A 20,161-nucleotide genomic window follows, 5' to 3' on the forward strand; every position below is an offset into this window, starting at 1 on the left:
CTGATGCTTCGTTTAGACGAAACTTGTCCTCGACAAAATACGTGTTTATCCTGTATCCATGCAAATGTGCTTCACAAGTTCACGGTTGCCAGTAGCGTGAATTTTTCTGTAGGAAAATGCACTAAAAGGAATAATACTGCGGAAACAGTGTCGCGACAATAGAGAATACTAGGCTGTCCTGCCTCAAATTGTGCGTAATGCATCATCCATACGCACACGCAAAATATCGTATTTAAAGCTTTTCATTACAGATTCCGTAGATTTGTCCAGAAGTATTCACACCAAAAGAGTAAACAGTTACCTTGATTGCGTACGCAGTCTGTCCGTTAAGCTTAATACAGGTTTTAGTACACTGACTGAAAGAATAAATGACTGTGTAACAGTGAATCTGTAGTGTAAAACGTGTTCGCGGCGTCTAAACAAGTTTATCGGTGCTATACAGAACACCTTGCATATCTAATGGGTTGTAAAAACATTCACAAAAATCTCAATGTATGAAAGTTGAAAAAGTCATCGTAGTTCAAGAATCTTATCTTATCACTTGTGCTTTTGTTTTGTGTCACTTGTCTTGACATTTTATATAGTTTTTATGTCAGAAACTTACCATTTTCTTCTTCGTACGAAGAGCTTTCACTTTCTTCCTCCTCTCCTGAAAAAAAATATGCCAAATTTAACAACTACGAAGCGTTTTAGAAAGAATAACAGTAAGAATATCAGCCTTATACCTTATTAATTCAGGACACTCCAAGCCAGGCTTTGCATTCCATTACTTACAGAACTGATAGCATAGCACTTTAATTGCTGAACGTCACAGCTTTCACTTAAGAGCTCTATAAAATTGCTTCAATGCAATGTCTATGATACATATTAGGGTGTATCGAAAAAAACTTTTTTTCGAAATGTTAAGGTGGCTAGTGGGGAAAAGTGGTAATTTGTGACCAAAAACACGTCTGATTTTTTTCAGATTTTTTGGAGGTCGTTTAGGTGGCGCGCATCGACCTTGAAGTTTTGATAGTGATTTGGTTATGCAACACGCACAACAATTTCACAGAAATGTCATTATTTGGCTATTTCATGTGTTTTTTCTGCATTATTCAAATTCAAATTCAAATTCTTTATTTGCGTGGGCGAGGTTCAGCCTGAGGCTGTTCTGCCACCTAACCCGTGTCATCGATTACATTTAAATTTACATTTCTTATGTTATTACAGTATTAATACAGTGTGCAATAAACTGTATGATTTAGTTACAAAATCTATTGATAAAATAATTGTAATAAATGTATGAATAAAATGATACAAAAATTGTGAAAAGACAACTACATAAAAATAAAATACAATGAATGAAAAATAAGTAAAAATAAAAACATGTAGACAAAATACATAACATAAACATACAAGTTACATCATAGTATTTGAACACAATCTCTGCTCTGCCAAAAGAAAATTCTTTACTTCATTTCGGAAAGATTCTATTTTAGATATGCTCGACATGGTCTTAGGTAGGGCACTCCATATTTTTGCAGCAGAATATGAAAACGACGACTGATATGCCTGTGTGTTGCAGAGTGGAAGGTTAAATTTGAAATTATTTCTTGTATGGTGGCTGTGAATACTGGTGCGAGGGATCAACATGTCTGCCAGATACGACGGCTTGCCAGATGTAATAATTTTATGTATAAGGCAATATGTATGCAGTAGCCGCCTACGGTACATATTGAGGATATTCTTATTATTTATGGAAGGTAAAATATGTTCACCTCTCGGGATGCAAAATATGAACCGCATGCACGCATTTTGGCATTTTTGAATCTTTGCTTGTAAAGTTTTATTTATTCTACCAGAGTACACTACGTCACAATAGTCGAGAAATGGATATATAAGTGTTTCAACTAATCGCTGCTTGATTTCTGAAGATAATAGTTTGTTAAATTTAAACAAGAATCTAAGTGTTACAAATGATTTATTGATTTGGCGGCTAATATGCTCATTCCATGATAGACGAGTGTCAAATATCAGTCCAAGACTTTTAACTACTTGAGCTCTAGGTATGACATCATTATTTATTGTAATTGTTGTATTAGTGTGCTCGACCGAACCAATAGCATTTCGAGTTCCAATAAATGTATAACATGACTTATTAGCATTAATTTTAAGGCCATTTGCATCACACCATGTTTTTATCGCACCCAAATCATTACTTATGTATTTAATACTTCTAGCAATTTCTGTTGGATTGAATGATTTGGTTAGTTGAGTGTCATCAGCATATGAATGTACGTTACAGTATTTGACAACTGAGGGTATGGTTGTTTATTGTTTTGTTTATGGCAAATATGTTACATTCGTGCCTTAGGGGTGGTTTCCTATGCTGTTTACGTATGCTTTTGGTAAAAAATTGTCAATTTGAGGCTAAAAACTCCATATTTTCCTATTGATGGTTTCCAATTGGTTTCGACTGTGTTTTATTCGAAGGTTTTACGATATAAAAGACTAAATAAAATATTTTGGCTTTCTAATTGCTAACAGTTCCTCAATTACTGTCCAGCGCTTCGCTTATTTTCATAGCTTATTATGCTTTGAAAATAACACAGAACTCACCACGAGGAGGTGGCTGGACTGCGAGCTCCACCCACCCAAATGATGTTGGCAAACATAATTTTACTAAGGGGCAGGCCAAGATTTTCTTCTAGTTGTCTCCTTGAACTTTATAGTCACTTTTTGTTCGAAATGTCGGCATATGTTCTCTATTCGAATTTCGCTTTGATGTAGCCATCAAGTGCGCTGGCGCCGAAAACGGAAGAAGCAGCCTCTGTGATAATTTTCACAAGTCGCTCCACTCCTTGTGTGTGGCAGGGGAAGTCTTGAATTTCCGCTATATTTTTGTTTTTATTGTAGTCATCTACTTCTTCATTTGTAATATTATTGGTCAACGGAGGCTCGTGGAGGGAGTATGAAGCCCAATCAACCATGTCATAGTATTGGTCTGCATTAAAATTGATGGTTGGTAAAACAAAAGTGCGAATTCTTTTGCCTTTTTTTCAATCCTCTTGCTTTCTTAATTCTTTGCCAACCAAAACTTCTTATTTCTGGGATTTTGTCTGTTATTAAAGCCAGCAGGAGATTTTCAGGATGGGCCAAGAATGCGTTTTGTTGAATGACCCTATTAATCAGATCTCTCAAGTGGTGTGGGAGAAATCGGGACAAGTGGATCAAATTCCAGAGGTGTCGGGCTCCGTCAGTTATCGATGGTTCCTTCTTGATCCCAAACCACAGCGGTGCGTACACCTTCATTATGTATTATGTGGAATTTGATCTACTTGTCCCGATTTCTCCCACATTTCGAACAAAAAGTGACTATAAAGTTCAAGGAGAAAACTAGAAGAAAATCTTGGCCTGCCCCTTAGTAAAATTATGTTTGCCAACATCATTTGGGTGGGTGGAGCTCGCAGTCCAGCCACCTCCTCGTGGTGAGCTCTGGGTTATATTCAAAGCATAATAAGCTATGAAAATAAGCGAAGCGCTGGACAGTAATTGAGGAACTGTTAGCAATTAGAAAGCCAAAATATTTTATTTAGTCTTTTATATCGTAAAACCTTCGAATAAAACACAGTCGAAACCAATTGGAAACCATCAATAGGAAAATATGGCTCAAATTGACAATTTTTTACCAAAAGCATACGTAAACAGCATAGGAAACCACCCCTAAGGCACGAATGTAACATATTTGCCATAAACAAAACAATAAACAACCATAATGCAGAAAAAAACACATGAAATAGCCAAATAATTACATTTCTGTGAAATTGTTGTGCGTGTTGCATAACCAAATCACTATCAAAACTTCAAGGTTGATGCGCGCCACCTAAACGACCTCCAAAAATTCTGAAAAAAATCAGACGTGTTTTTGATCGCAAATGGCCACTTTTCCGCACTAGCCACCTTAACATTTCGAAAAAAAGTTTTTTTTCGATACACCCTAATACATATCTATTTTGCAAGCTTCGAAATAATTTTGAGACAAAAAAAATCAGTTTTGGGGGGGGGACACCAGCACAATAAAGGATTTATGAAATAAAAATTAATAATTGCCTGTTTTGACAAGCGCAATATAACTGATCATGCAAACCTCCTTAATATATATATATATATATATATATATATATATATATATATATATATACCGTGCGTCCATTTCGATCTGCAGCCGCGAGATCGGGAGAAACGTGGCGGCCGGGCTGACGGAGATGCCGACATTTGAGGCTGGTAATGCCCGCTTATTTTTGTGGACATCTTGCAAAACGAGCACTAACCTCTGTAATTCTTCCAAGTTCCACCCTTATATACACAAATAAATACGCTTTAGAAATTAGATTAAGAGCCACAGATAATACTCTGTAAAACATTTTAATCATAGTTTTGACCAGTAACGTCCTGCTTAAGTTTATATCCTTGAAAGAGTTTTGTGTCGATGGGGATCGTTTGGAGGTTTCGAATGTGCAACACTGTATCAAGATTACGCTGCAGACGAACCGTTAAAAGCTAATGGTGTTCGTGAGGTTCCTTGCAATCCGAAATCTCCTAGCTCAAGTTTTTTGTTCCTTCGCGACTACAGAGCTGTGAATATAGTGGCAGGCAGATGTAAACCAAGAGCGTGTTAATTTCGTACTGTGCGTAAGAGTGTTATTCTTGGTTACTTGCCGTTACTTGTTTGTGTTATTGCAGTGTATGTGTGTTGTGTCAGTCAGACGATTGGAATGCCAGCCGCAAGGTTCACGTTAGAACAAAGAATTTTTATGTATGACACTTACGTGAAAACAGACTCGTGTCGAGACGTGTGTAGGCAATTTGTACAGAAATTCCCAGGCGTTTCACCTCCACATAGAGATACGGTTAGACGTCTTGTCCTTAAATTACGAGAAACTGGATCGTTAAATTTTAAAACACCTAAGCAAAAACGACGGATTCTAACCGAAGCAAAACTCGATGAAATTGGTGCAGCGTTAGAACGTTCTCCAAACAAACCTCTACGCCGTGTTTCACAGGAGATGGGCGTGTCAAAATCATCAGCACATACAGCCACTAAGCTACTAAAATTAAAACCGTACAGAGTTTCTATAGTGCAAGAATTACGGCCCCCTGACAACGTAAGTAGAGTAAATTTCTGTAATTGGGTTTTGCAGAATATTGTAGATGGTATTTTTGATCCACAGTTAATAATTTTTTCAGATGAGGCATGGTTTCACTTGCGTGGTCATGTTTGTTCACAGAACAATAGATACTGGAGCACTGTAAATCCCCGAATAATATACGAAGTTCCGTTACACGATGCAAAAATTGGTGTGTGGTGTGCTGTAAGTGCCAAAAGAATAATAGGGCCTATATTTTTTGAAGACACAATAAATTCAGAGAGGTACCGCACACAAATACTCGCGCCGTTTTTTCAGTTTTTACCAGATAATGAGAGACAATATGGGTATTTTCAACAAGATTCGGCCACAGCCCATACCGCCGCTGATTCTTTGGACGCTATAAGGGAGGTGTTTGATGACAGAATAATTTCAAGAGGTTTATGGCCTTCACGTTCGCCAGATCTTCCGTATGTGACTATTATTTGTGGGGCACCTTGAAAAATAGAGTCTACCGAAATAACCCTCATAGCATCGACGAACTAAAAGACAATATAAGGGCAGAACTAGGAAGAATTACGGAAGAAGAACTTTTGCGTGTGATCAAAATTTCATCAAACGATGCCAGGAATGTGTGAATGTAGGTGGACATCACTTTGAACAACTCTTATAACACAGGTTAGTGATAGTTTTGCAATATTTATATAAATGTCTGCATATGTCCATAAAAATATGCGGGCATTACAGGCCGCAAATGTCGGCACCTCCGTCAGCGCCGCCCGCCACGTTTCTCCCGATCTCTCGGCTGCAGATCGAAATGGACGCACGGTATATATATATATATATATATATATATATATATATATATATATATATATATATATATATATATATGCCTGACCCCATGGCCAAGTGCAGTCTGGCGAGAGCTGCGATACAAGGAAGTTGTGCGATCACTCTCTCGTACAACCCCCGATCACGCGTACGCGTAGCCAGTGCTTTACGTAAGTGTCTTGTGGAAGTTTAATACATAGACGTCAAATGGCGATTAAAAGGGTCAACACACTGAAAATAAATTTCAGCAACATCAGAGACAAACCCTCGTCGACGGTATTACACCAATGGATAAACGACAGATTGAAACTAACACCGGATCAGGTCGTGAGTATCGAGTTGGATCACTTTAGAAAATGTTTGTATCTGAAGCTAGTTTCGAAGCTTTTGTGTGAACGGTTGTTGAATCAATCGAATGGATCTTATGTGTATAATGATTCGGAAGGTGCCTATGAGGTTTTAATGACATGGGCGGACAGTGCAACAGTGATAGTGCGACTTCATGTGATCCCAAGTGAATTATACGATGACCCGATACGAGTAGTTTTGAACCAATATGAAACCATACATACATTAGTAGATGAGAAGTATAATGATGATCATATATATCCAGTACGTACGGGCAGAAAAATTGTAAAGATGACCTTGACCCGTGCAATACCTTCTTACGTGTCTATAAGTGGAGGGAGGTATTGGGTCACATATAATGGTCAAGCTAAGACTTGTTCAGCGTGCGATTCCCAGGAACACTTCTTCAATCAATGCCCCAATCGACAGCGATCATCAGCAAGAGTGGGTGACAATTCGTATGCAGGAAGAGCCCGACCCATCCCGTATAACTTGAACAGCACAGAAGAAGTAATAACCAGTGAGCCTACAATACTCTCAGGTGTAACGACCAAGCAACAAAACGAACCACCTGCATATGTCAGTGATGAGACAATACAGGGTGTGCCACAAATGTCGACCAGAAAAGAGCAAATCGCATCAAATGCTGAAAGTACTGACGAATTTATGGAGAGTTCAGTGTCAACCAAAGTCGAGGATCCCAGTTTGCCGATCACCAACACTTTTAAGGAAAAAGAACCAAGGGAAACACTTGAAGATTCACCGACAACAGATGAAAGTTCATTGCAGATGACTACCAGGGACCAGTCTCCAGCACGTTCATCGGTGCAGATCACATCATCACCTCCAATGGGGAGGCAGAGACGGAGGAGGAATCGTCGCGTCGAATCGATCAATGGCCCGCCAGCAAAGAAACCAAGTGAACAACGTTCCCCTTCGCAAGTGAGGGATAACCTGTCCCAAAGTGTACCCAACAATTTGGAAACAACCCTTGCTCTTGATGATAAACATTTGAAGAATGGCTCTACAGAAAGTCTGTAAGTACTTTTGTTATACAACATTTGACATAAAAGATGTGTTATTAACTAGATGTGTTCATGCTCCCTTCTCTCACCCCCTTTTGTTGGTATTGAGTGTAAGAGAAGGTTTTGTTTACGGGTTGAGTTAAGAGATATATTTAACAGAAATGTAGGTGACGGGTACATTTTGGTGTGTATTTCTATTACTTGTCACGAATAACCTAGATTTGAATACCATAAACAATATGGCGCAAGATACAATATTTCATTTAGCCACGATTAATATAAATAAATTTACCTCGGCCGTAAAAATTAAAGCTTTCAAAGATTATTTAAAAACTTATGATTTGGACATGGTATGTATACAGGAAGTCGGTATAGAAAACCTTGAGGTAGGAATAGACTATGTACTAGTTTATAATAATAGTAACCCTCAATTCACAGGAACGGCAATAATTGTTAAGAAAACTATCCCTGTCTCTAAGGTATTATACCACCCATCAGGGAGGATTACATGTGTATTTGTGGGATCGGTGTGGATATGTAATGTATATGCAACCTCGGGTACTGCAGCAAGGAAGGAGCGCGAAGACTTTTTTAATACCCCTGTTGCGACAGCATTAGGGGGAAATCAACAACATTTGATATGTGTGGGCGACTTGAATTGTACTTTGCGAAAAGAAGGCCAAAACCCCGGATTTAATCCCTGCAACAGTTTGCAAGCTCTAGTAAATGGGTTTAAGTTAAGTGACGTATGGGAGAAAAACACCCTCAGGAGCCAGGCTACACATATATAAGAACCGACTCGGCAAGTAGACTGGATCGATTTTACGTAACCAGCAGTTTACTTTCCCAGACTAGAAGAATAACTGTACAACCAACATGTTTTAGTGATCACCTTGGAATAAACATGGACATTCAGTTAAATATAGCTCACGTTAGGAAAGGTCAAGGATACTGGCGTTTCAATATACAGCTATTGCAAGATTCCACATTCCGTATGGAATTTGAACAACAGTGGAAGAAATGGGAATCCATGAGTTTGCGTCAGAAAGATTTGATTCAGTGGTGGGACACTTTCCTCAAACCGTCCATAAAATATTTTTGTCAACAATACCGTAAACAACGAATGTCTGACTTCTACAAGAAATATAATTTTTATTATGCTGTATTACGTGAACTAGCTCATAAAATAGAAAGTGACTCCTCACAATTGCCCGAATACAAGAAAATGCAAGCTGTTGTCTTGAAGATGTATAACCAAAACTTACAGGGATACAACTATCGTAGTCAATCACCTATGTTCGATCCTACGGAACTACCAACATTATCACACGTGTTAAAGGAGCGACAAAGAGAACAACGGAAATTAATCAGAGAAATAGAAGATGAGAATGGATGTAAACATACAAATTCAGCGGATATATACCGATATCTCGTCAATCACTTTTCCAGTAAATTTAGAGCCCAGTCTACCACAGAACCACCAGATCTATCGATTCTCGCCAATTACATTCCGAAGATAACAAAGGAAGACAACAAAACGCTGGAGCAACCCTTTACAAAAGAATATATCGGGTGGAATTGATGGCCTTCCCATGGAACTATTTCAAACATTTTGGCCCCTGATGAAAGACTTAATGACAAGATGGATAAACGACGTTTTTCGGCGTCAACGGATGGGTCCCTCAAGCTTGTTAGGAGTTATGGTATGGGTACCGAAACCTGGTCGCTGTCAATCTGCACAACATTACCGGCCAATAATGTTGTTATGTGTAGACTATAAAATTTACACACGCCTTCTTACTAGTCGTTTGCAGCTATATACAGATAAAATAATTGGTAAACAACAACATGTATTTGGAAACAAAGGAAGAATATTTGAATTATTAACTACCTTGAGAGAAATAGTAGCCTTAACATAAGATGAAAAGGAATCTACAACAGCAATTTTAGCATTAGATTTTGCAAGTGCATTTGATTCCATAAAACATTATTATCTATTTGCATTATTACACAAAATTGGATTAGGAGACAAAATTATCGAGGCGGTCCAAGGTCTCTATTTCCAAGCAAGAGTAAAACTTAATTTAAATGGAACGCTGACGAAACAGTTTCCTTTGCAAAGAGGCCTCCGACAGGGATGTCCATTCTCACTTCTCGCCTTTTGTTTAGCGATAACACCTATTATAAACTGGCTACAGGATGAGGTAAAAGGAATCGAACTATATTCTCAAACACATCGAATCCTGGCATATGCAGACGATGTGACTATAATACTTCAAGATGAACATGATCTGAAATCAGTACAAAGATACTTGAAGCTACACAAGAAATAACGGGCTTGACGGTGAATTACAAAAAATCGAAAATTCTACAACTGGGAAAGCACCCAGCACATTGTTATAGATCCTCTGTCTATGAGATTGTAAAGAACGTGACGATATTAGGAATAGTTTTCGGTACCACCTTAACAGAAACCAAAGTAAAAACATATAATCGAGTAGTGTCACGCCTCCGACATGCAACTTTTCTAGATCGGAGACGAGAACTATCAATAATAGCCAGAGTAACCTACGTTAATGTGTTTCTCCTTTCTAAAGTGTGGTATGTATCGCAAGTCTTAGAACTTCCTAAACCAAAAGCTGCTGAAATACGGCGTATAGCAACACAGTTTATTTGGCAAGCACATGTATTACGAGTCGTGTATGAGACACTGTGTCTACCTGAACGGTTTGGAGGACTTAACCTGATGAATGTTGAAATAAAAGCACAGTCACTTCTAATACACCGCAACATAAAACAGTTATTGAGTACAACCCAGAACCTGACAGGGCATGTGCTACATTCTTACTTACGCGATTTCGAACTTACAGCCCCTGTCTCAGTGCCTAAATTAACCAGTACTCTCAACTATTTTCAAACGACGATGGTGGAATTTACGTATTTACTCATAGCATGCCCGCAATTACAAACTGAAACAATTACGGGCAAATTCTTATATCGAATGCAGTTACAAAGACGACGAGTGATGCCAAGAATTCAAACCGTGCACCCTACTATCCAATGGTCAAAATCATGGCGTAATGTAACTGCACGACACATACCTACACCTGTGCGATCTATGTGGTACTTAGCAGTGCATGACAAAGTCTTGACAAACTAGATGGCGCTCCGGCTACAATTGGAAGGAAACGAAGAGTGCGGATTTTGCAATCAAAGTGATACTTTGAAACATAGACTCAGTACGTGCTCCGAAATACGTGATGATTGGCAATACCTTTGCCAAAGACTAGGAAAAATGTGCCGACTTCCTGCCAACTACCTTACAGTAGACCACATCCTACTTCAAGACTTCAATTTTTATCCAAAAACCAAATTACAGGCTGTACAGTGGATCATAGCTCAGTATGTGTATTATGTCTTAAAGAAGAGACCAGCCAAATGTGAAGAATCATTACAGAATTATGTACAAAATGAATACTTACAACTGAACAATTACAAGAGAAGTTTGTATGCAAACGTTTTACAAAATGTACTAATGTAAAAGAAATTGCGTAACTTTCGTACGATTGTAACTTAATAACAATTGATTAATGTACTTCATAATGTAATGTAATATCTTATGTAAACTCTGAACATACTGACAAAGAAAGATGGAGAACTTACTTAGTAGAACTACGAAATTATATTGAATTACTGACGTGAAGGCCGGAATTCTAGCTTTAACATAATATCTTATGTAAAATTCTATACAGATTGAAACCTATTGTATAATCCACTATGTACAGTCATGTTCAAAAAATCTGTCGCATGGATTTTTTCTAAGTCCAACGTCTTACGAAATTATGTTGGTAGCTCTGAAACAAGGAAGTGTTGTGAAATATACGATCCTCCAATCAGAGTGAAGTTCAATTCGGAGGAGCAGGAGGCGTGACTCACTGTCTTGTCCACAGGAAGTTCAACCAATGCAGCATTTTTAAATATGAGATAACTTCCCCATTGGTTAAATATTGTTTCAATAATGCGAATCAGTAGAAAGATTGCGCAAAAGTTTACTTTGTCGTTTTAATTGCCTTGAATCGTTTCAAATTAGTATTAAATTGTCCCAATTATAGTTCACGAACTTAATATAATGTATTCATGTATGTGTTTGACAATCATATATCACTCATTTGAACAATTTTCACATTGTTTTCACTACGTGAGATGACATTTCATTTACATTTACGATAAAATAGTGGTTTGGGTGTAATAACAGTTTTCATTAATTAATTTAGAGATGCATTTTTATTTGTTGAGTTAATGATTAGGTTAATTCGTTATTTCTCGCGAAAAGAGGGAACCACAGCTGAAAGAAAATACACAACTTGTATTATTGAGGTCAATATTTCGTTTTAACATCACTTTTTGCACACATAGGCTAATCACGACTCGGGATACATTTAAATTGGAATCTGAAACATTATGCGACCTGACTGGAACTCGGAAAAGGACACACTGATTACAAGACGTCGATACATTACTACTTGGTCTGGCGAACGCCAATAATAATGAGGGGTTGTGGGAGTGGGAGAGGGGTGACGGAAAGTAGAAAATAAATAGTATTTTTGGGGGTATTTAATGTTATATTTATACACATACAAACCTAAGAAAATATTTATTTTGATACATGTGTGTGGGGGGTGGGGAAGGGGGAAAAGAGAGGGACAAAGATATTGGGAGAGATGGGACGAAGAGGTGATTGTGGAAAATGTTTTATTTGACGTTCAGTAATAAAAACAATCAAATCAATGATGATTATCTTATAAATACCATATTTAATGTAAATTTGTTTTAAAAAGGGGGGCGGGGAGCTGTTTGTTTTGCGTTCAGTGCAGTATAACAAGTGGAGACACACAGTTATGACAGTTGTATCATTTGATTAATTTTGTACTCGAGTATATTGAGGTAGGAACGTCGCTGTGACGTGGTAGACTACCTCAGAGCTCCTCATGCCTCGCGTCTCGAGCGAGGTGGAAAGGGGGCGGTGCTAGTAGTTGAAACGGCAGATCGCTTGACGTCGGACTGGGAACCGAGCAGTGGCTTGACGTTTGTACGGGGTGTAATACCTGTAATTACGTGTTTGTGTCGAATAAATAGTAAGTCAAGGAAACTGATTCTTTTTACTTCCCGTCGTCATAAGTATGGCGCACGAACAGGAGGACTCGATCGTCTACGTCGTTAGAATCTGGTTGTAGCTGTTAGATGGAAGAATTCAACTTTTTCGTCTGTGATGTTGGAACGTAAGTACTGAACTTTTTCTATGTGGAAAAGAAGAGTGGCGAATAACTTTATCGCGCTGTGATTGTGGCACCGAAATTGTAAAATAGTTGTACTGAATACGGCGACTAAAATTTTTAGCTAGCAGTAACTGAAATTGAAAATGGCTACAAAAAAAGGAATTGGAGTTTCTCTTTAAACAATTTGAAGCTAGACTCGCGGAACAAGTCAGTAGTGTTGAAGCTAACGTCAAAGCTGATATTAATAGTGTTGAAGCTAATGTCAAAGCTGATATTAACAGTGTTGAAAGGAACGTCAAAGCGGATATTAATAGTGTTGAGGCCAGTGTAAGTAATGTAGGCACCAGCATAGGTCTCTTAAGGCAAGACTTCGAATTATTGGAAGCACGAGTCGAAAAGAAAGTGTCTGATAATTTGGTCGAAACAAAGGAATGCGCCCATGAACTAAAGGAACAAGTGGTCAACTTGAGCACGAAATTGGAAGAGAAGATAAACGAGGTTTCTGTTACGTGTGTAAATCAACATAAAAAATTGAGAGAGGTTTTCGATTCTCATGTAAAACAGGTAGAAAATGAATGCGTAGAAATTAAGAAAACACTCGAAATAAATCAAAAGAAGTTTGAAAGTTTAGTCAACCTTGTACATGGAAATGAAAGTAGTATGAAGGAGTTGTTTAATAACATTAGTGGACATGAAGTTGCTATTGATGAGTTGAATAGTAAATTTAACGAAATTAGTGTTAAGTCTGGACAAACTATTCAAGATCTAAACTTGAGCGTTCAAACCGTTCAACAGAAAATATCTAGTAATGACATTACTGTTAAGGGTTGCTTACAACAACTTACAGAGATTACTAACAAATATGAGGTTCTAGATGATAAGCTGGAGAATATTCGGTATCAAGTTAGAGATTTAACGAATGATTTTTCCATTTTAAGAGTAAGTGCTGAACCGGTAAAATCTTCTTTAGGATTAGAAACTAGAGTACAAGGCTTAGTTAGTCTTGATGTTCCTAGATTGTCTGAACAGCAAAGGGAAGCAAGGAAAGCTTCTTTACCCATTGAAAAAACTGAATATATCACGTTTAGAAAGCAAAGACCATTACGTAAAGGAGAATCTGATTCAGATGTAAAATTTTCGAGCTCTGAAACTAAAGTTCAGTTAAGGGGGCTTAAACGTAAATCTGTAAGTAGCTATAAGACAGGTAGAGTTGCGAAAAGCATGTCAAGAGATAAATTTCATGATAGTAGTTCGGAAAGTGGAACTGATCACAAAAGTAGTAGTTACAGAAGGAAGTTTGTACCTAGTACACTTAAGTACTCCGATCTAGATAGGTTACCTAAATTTACTGCAACTAGGATGGATTATTTGGCGTCACAATTTCTTCAAGAGGTTGAGGATCGCTTGGATATGTTAAATGTTCCCAAAAAAGATTACATGAAGTATGTACCAATGCTTTTGAAAGGTGTTGCTAAAAATTGGTTCTCTCAAGAGAAACTACACATTGTAGATTATAGTTCTTTTAAGGTTCTTTTCCTTAATGCCTTTGAAAGTGCATCGTGGAAGTCAACATGTCTTGCAAATGTCTTGTGCAAGAGATACAGCAAAGAAAGTAGACAAACTCTGTTAAATTATTTCTGGTCACAGATTAATTTACTAAATTCCATTCAGCCAGACATGCCAGAACAGCAAAAAACTATTTTAGTAGCCCAACAGTTACCAAATAGAGTTAGAGAAGCAATCTTAAATCAACCTAATATTAGTCTTGGTACCGCTGCGGAATTGGTTGCGCGTCATGAAGCTTTGTATGCAAGTGCTGAAGGTGAAAGTAGGAGAGATGGAAGGCCTGTTGGTATTAGACAAGTACAAGTTGTTAATGAAACTAAAAGAAATAATCAATCTAGAGTAAGCAATATGCAAAATTCTAATACAAGCCATGAGACTAATGTAAGGAATTATGGTAATTTCATGAGATATGCCACTGATAATAATAGTAGTAATGATAGTAGATCTGGTCAAAGGTCTTGGAGAGTAAACCGTTTTCCATATTCTGGTAATAACTATAGAAATAGTAACTTTCGAGGTAGATACAATTATAGTAACCAAAATCGTATAAATGCTGATAATAGAAGACCTAGGTATAGAAATACTAGTACAAACACTGTGTCACACGATGATGTTCAAAACAATCCTCAAAGAAGTGAACCTAGATCTAGTACTAGGGAAGAAATAGAAAATGGTAATGGTGGGTCTTCACTTAGGGTGAATGCGCCCTGGTTTGTGCCTGAACAACCTTTAAACTAGATAGTGAGTCTATTGTTATTGTGACACAGAATAGCATAGGCGAAGATGAGAATATTGTGTCAGTAGACAATCTTAATACTGAAGATTTAAGAAACAAACTTTGTAATGAAAATTCTAATAAAACAAACTGTGAATCATGCCTTAAAAATGTATGTAGGGTAGATATTAATTTTTATGAAGACTTGTTAGAGGATGAAGCGAAATATAGTTCTAATAACTTAATGTTACCTGTAAACCTCAGGAACAAAGTCAAGAATACAACTTCTATCTTTGCAAATATTAATGGGATAGAGAGTAAATGCTTAGTAGATAGTGGTAGTGACATTTGTTTGATGTCAGAGATCAAATGGAAAAGTATTACTAGCGAAGTCACCAGACCTAAATTAGAGCCAATAGAAGATATTATTTTGGTTGACTATTCTGGAAAAAGAAAACAGAAAGTACTTGGAAAATTTTGTGTTGATATAGAAATTGAAGATATTATGTTTTTTGTTCAGTTTGTTGTCGTCAAAGATTTGACAGTAGACATTCTTTTAGGTTTAGATTTTTTGTATAATGTAGAGGCTCTTGTAAACTTCAAGGAAAATTCTTTATTGTTACACACCAAACAAGGTGAAAGGTTAGTTAAATTATTACCTATATCTTGTCCAACTTCTGATGTGAGTGAAGAAGCAGAGAGTAGTTGTCTTAATGTAACCCAAACGTCAAAAGAGGAAAAAACTGTTGCTAGTGTAGAAGATCTTAAATTAAAAGCTATGCAAGCTGAAATACTCGGTGAAGATGAAAAGAAGCAACTGTTTGATTTGTTACTTGAATTTAGGATGTTGTTTGATGAAAAACCTGGTTTATGTACTAAATATGAACATCATATTGAATTAGATACAACAGAACCTTTAGTTTCTAAGCCATATCGAATACCTTATCATTACAGACAAAATGTTAGAGATCATATTCAAAAATTACTTGAGTGGGACATTATAGAACTTTCTGATTCACCTTATTTAAATCCACTAGTAATAGTTCCTAAGTCTGATAGAAGTGTAAGGGTATGTACTGACTTCAGGAATATTAATCAACACCAAAAAGTTAGTCAAATTAGACCTATTAATATTGAAGAGGCATTACAAGGATTTGTTGGTAGACCATATGTATCACTGGTCGATATGTCCTCTGGATTTCACCAGATTTTGTTGTCAGAGTCATCTAAAAAGTATACTGCATTTTTGTTTGAAGGTAGACAATACCAATACAAACGTTTAGTATTTGGTACATGTAATGGAGTACAAGCATTTACGATGGCAATGACCAAGGTATTAGGCGACATTCTGTCAGAGAATGTTATCATTTATGTTGATGATTTATGCATTAGAAGTGAATATTTAGAAAGTCACATAGAACATTTAAGAAGTGTATTTTCTAAATTAAGAGAGTCTGGTATGACTGTACGTCTCAAAAAGACATTCCTCTGTAAAGAAAAGTTATTGTACTTGGGTCACATTATTGACAAAACAGGTATAAGAGTAAATCCAGAAAGAGTAGAGGCTATTCTTAATCTTCCTACTCCGAAGGATGTAAAGACACTTCAAAAAATAATAGGTTGTTTCTCTTGGATGAGAAGATTCATTCCAAACTTTGCTACCATATGTGCACCTTTATATGAATTGTTAAGGAAGGGTAAGAAATGGATATGGACTAAGAAGGAACAAGAGAGTTTTGATTTGCTCAAACAAGAAATTTCTAATGATGCTAAACTATTTCATCCTGATCTTAATCAAAGGTTTTATGTCCAAGGAGATGCTTCCTTACTTGGCATCGGAGGATATTTGTATCAAATAATTGATGGTGAGAAAAGAATAATAAGTTATGTAAGTCGTACACTGAAAGGTTATGAGAAACAATACACCATAACCGAGCTAGAATGTTTAAGTCTTTTATTTATTTTGTATTGAGAAATGTAATCAATATCTTTTGGGTAAAGAATTTACTTTAGTTTGTGATCATAAGTGTCTCACTTGGCTGAACCATTCGAAGAATTGGAACCCTCGCTTATTGCGTTGGTCCCTTCAACTTCAAAAATACCAGTTCATTGTAGAATACTGCAAAGGATCTGACAATGGTCTAGCGGACTTATTGTCCAGACAATTTTCAGAGTCAGAGCCGATCTTGATGCACATAAACAATAATGTAATGTTTAAAAATGAAGTATTGGATATACCTGTAGAGTTGTTAGTCCAAGAACAGTACAATGATAAGATATTTCAACCTGTTATTGATTATTTGAACAATTGTGAAAATGTAAATGTAAGTTTACCTCAAAGGTGTAGGAATTGGAAAAAGTTTTATAAAGTATGCAATGGAATTTTGATGATAAGAGATTTTCACTTTGAGAACATCTGGAAAATATGTATACCTCAATCTTTAGTTTCGGTAATACTGAGGAATTATCATGACAATATGGGCCACTTTGGTTGTGAAAAGGTACTCAGAAGAGTTAGGAAACTGTACTTTTGGCCTGGTATGAGAAAAGGTATTCTGAGTTATATCAAAGATTGTGAACTATGTATGAGAACGAAGCCGAGTAGACATCCGCCCAAGGGCATATTCCAACAACATTGTAACCAAGGTGAAACTATTTTGTTTTTGGATATACAAGGACCATTAATTAAAGGTTCGCAAGGAGAAAGGTTTCTTCTAACCTTACAAGATGCTAACACTAAATATCTGTTCGCTTATCCAATTAGGTCAGGTACAGCCAACAGTATTGTAAAAGCCTTGCTAGAAGGATATGTCAGGCATTTTGGCATTCCACACAAGTTAGTCAGTGATAACGCCACGGTGTTTCATTCTAACAAATATATGGACACTTTAACAAGTTTAGGTATAAAATTGGCGTATACCCCAATATATCACCCTAGTTCTAATTTAGTTGAGAGAATTCATTCTGAACTCAACCGGCTTATGCGTGTGTTTTGTAAAAACAACCACAAGGATTGGCCGAAATATATAGATGTAGTTGTAAGCTTATTAAATGATAGTGTACACACACAGCTAGGATTTGCTCCCTCCGAGTTACAACTAAATAGAGATCTTAACTCATGTATTTTGAATCATTTTAATTTACCGCCTAATGAAATTTCTCTGTGGAAAGATAAACTATACATGGCTTTTGTAAAGGGTTTCCAAGCAAGGAAAAAAAGAAATGACAGGTACAACTTGCAACAAGAAAATAGACCTGAAGTTAAAATAAAAGACCTGGTATTTGTAAAAACCCATTATCTTAGCAGCCTCCTAGAAAATCGCACTAGAAAGTACTGCGAGGTCTATAAAGGGCCGTATATGGTAATTGACAAACAAGCAACTAATGTATACATTGTAATAGATTTGAAAACTGGCAAAATAAGTGGTAACCATCACAGTGATAATCTAAAAATCTGGAATTGTACCATTGAAAAAAGAAGTTGTTATTTAAGCCAATTGGAAAAACTAAATCCAAAATTGTACATACATTTGTTTGGGTAGATCAAAGAAAGATTTTGTTTAAAATTATTTATATTTTCTTTAACATAAATGTTGTTGTATTGATTATACCCAGTGTATTTGATCATGATGTATACCAGTTTAACTGTAACCACACAAAGTATGAGTGTAGATAAGATAACAATGTGTAAATTATAAATGGGTATTTTGTTTTGTAAAAATTTCACTTGAAGGAAATTTTTCTCCCAAGAGAGGGGAGTTATGACAGTTGTATCATTTGATTAATTTTGTACTCGAGTATATTGAGGTAGGAACGTCGCTGTGACGTGGTAGACTACCTCAGAGCTCCTCATGCCTCGCGTCTCGAGCGAGGTGGAAAGGGGGCGGTGCTAGTAGTTGAAACGGCAGATCGCTTGACATCGGACTGGGAACCGAGCAGTGGCTTGACGTTTGTACGGGGTGTAATACCTGTAATTACGTGTTTGTGTCGAATAAATAGTAAGTCAAGGAAACTGATTCTTTTTACTTCCCGTCGTCATACAGTGGTTCGTATCTCACTTTAAACTGTAGGTCCAGGCCCCATTAGCCTATCTGTGTATAACGTGGATTTAGAATTCAGTAGAAAATAACGTCGATCTAGTATTTTGGATTTTAGATGCGTTGAGACCACTAAAATTTCTAATTCTTATAATAAGAAACCTGTCCTCATATTACCATTTTGAAAGAGAGAGAGTTAATTGTATAATCTTTCGTTGTTAGTTTCAAAGAAGACTAATTCAAATAGTAACAATGGGAACGAATAAAGCTTACGAAAAGTTTTTGTCACTGTTGGGATTTGAACCTACGACCATTAGAGTGACAACCCAGTGCGATAACCACTACCCCACGAGTTCGATCCTTGTTATGGCATGATTATGAGTTAAGACCAATTCGTTCAATATGCATTAGAAATATAATCCCCACCCGCCTCTTTATAAACAACACACCCAAACGCTCCTTTGTAGCAAATGAAATAAAGGTGGTATGAATGTCACAAAACATTTAAGCAAAATACTATATTTACGACGCAATCGTTTTACATGGAGAGGCTACAGCTTCGAAAATTGAGGTTGTTGTTTGACTGTAATTGTAGGATACCCCAAAGGTATCGATAAGCCAAGGCTCTAGTGTGCACTAGATTGGTTCATTTGTAGTGACGTGCTCAGGAATTTGTAAAGAGGTATGTGAATATAAAAATGTGTTAATGCTTATTTTTTAAACAGTGAACTCATAATTTAATATATCTCTGTGCATCTCATTATCTCTCTTAGGAACTAATTAGTATTGCAGGAGTCATACTGAAAAGAAATCTCACGTGACAATGACAAGAAGGGCCTTGGGCTATCTCCCGACTGTCAGTCTCCCTTCCAAAATCCTACCCAGAGTTATCTTCAACTGGCAACGATTTGACGTTGGTCAGCACGTCGAACCCTCAGCCATTAAAGAAGATATCTGAAACCAGGTTACTCATACCTCCCCAATATCCTCACGATGGTGGGTTGCCACAGGTCCTATACAGATAACAGGCCGAGAACCCAGGACGACTCGAATCCATGTCGTCCCGCTGCAGTCGGAGTTTAAGTTTAAGTTTAAATTTAAAATTTTGGGTGCGTCAGCACTAAGGCTATTTTGCACCCGTCACAGTATACGGGGTCCAGCCCCTTATCGTTACAAATCACAACTCTAACGTTGCAGAATTAAAAGCATAAAATATTAAAATGTTCTGACTTTC

The 20,161-nt window shown here is 37.0% G+C and overlaps 1 protein-coding gene across 1 annotated transcript in view; it reads right to left on the bottom strand.

Moving 5' to 3' along the window:
• Positions 1 to 6,032, bottom strand: part of LOC145978160 (carbonic anhydrase 2-like) — a 41,434-nt gene extending 35,402 nt beyond the window's left edge. The window contains exons 1-2 of the mRNA XM_083110599.1: positions 6,023 to 6,032; positions 605 to 649 (exon numbers count right to left, since the gene is read on the bottom strand). Coding sequence (XP_082966725.1) covers positions 605 to 649; positions 6,023 to 6,032 — 55 coding nt within the window. The remainder of the gene's footprint in view (positions 1 to 604; positions 650 to 6,022) is intronic.
• Between the last annotated feature and the right edge of the window lie 14,129 nt (positions 6,033 to 20,161).

The sequence above is a fragment of the Lepisma saccharinum genome, chromosome 24 (genome assembly GCF_977018435.1).
Source record: "Lepisma saccharinum chromosome 24, izLepSacc3.1, whole genome shotgun sequence".
In the NCBI taxonomy this organism is placed as follows: Eukaryota; Metazoa; Arthropoda; class Insecta; order Zygentoma; family Lepismatidae; genus Lepisma; species Lepisma saccharinum.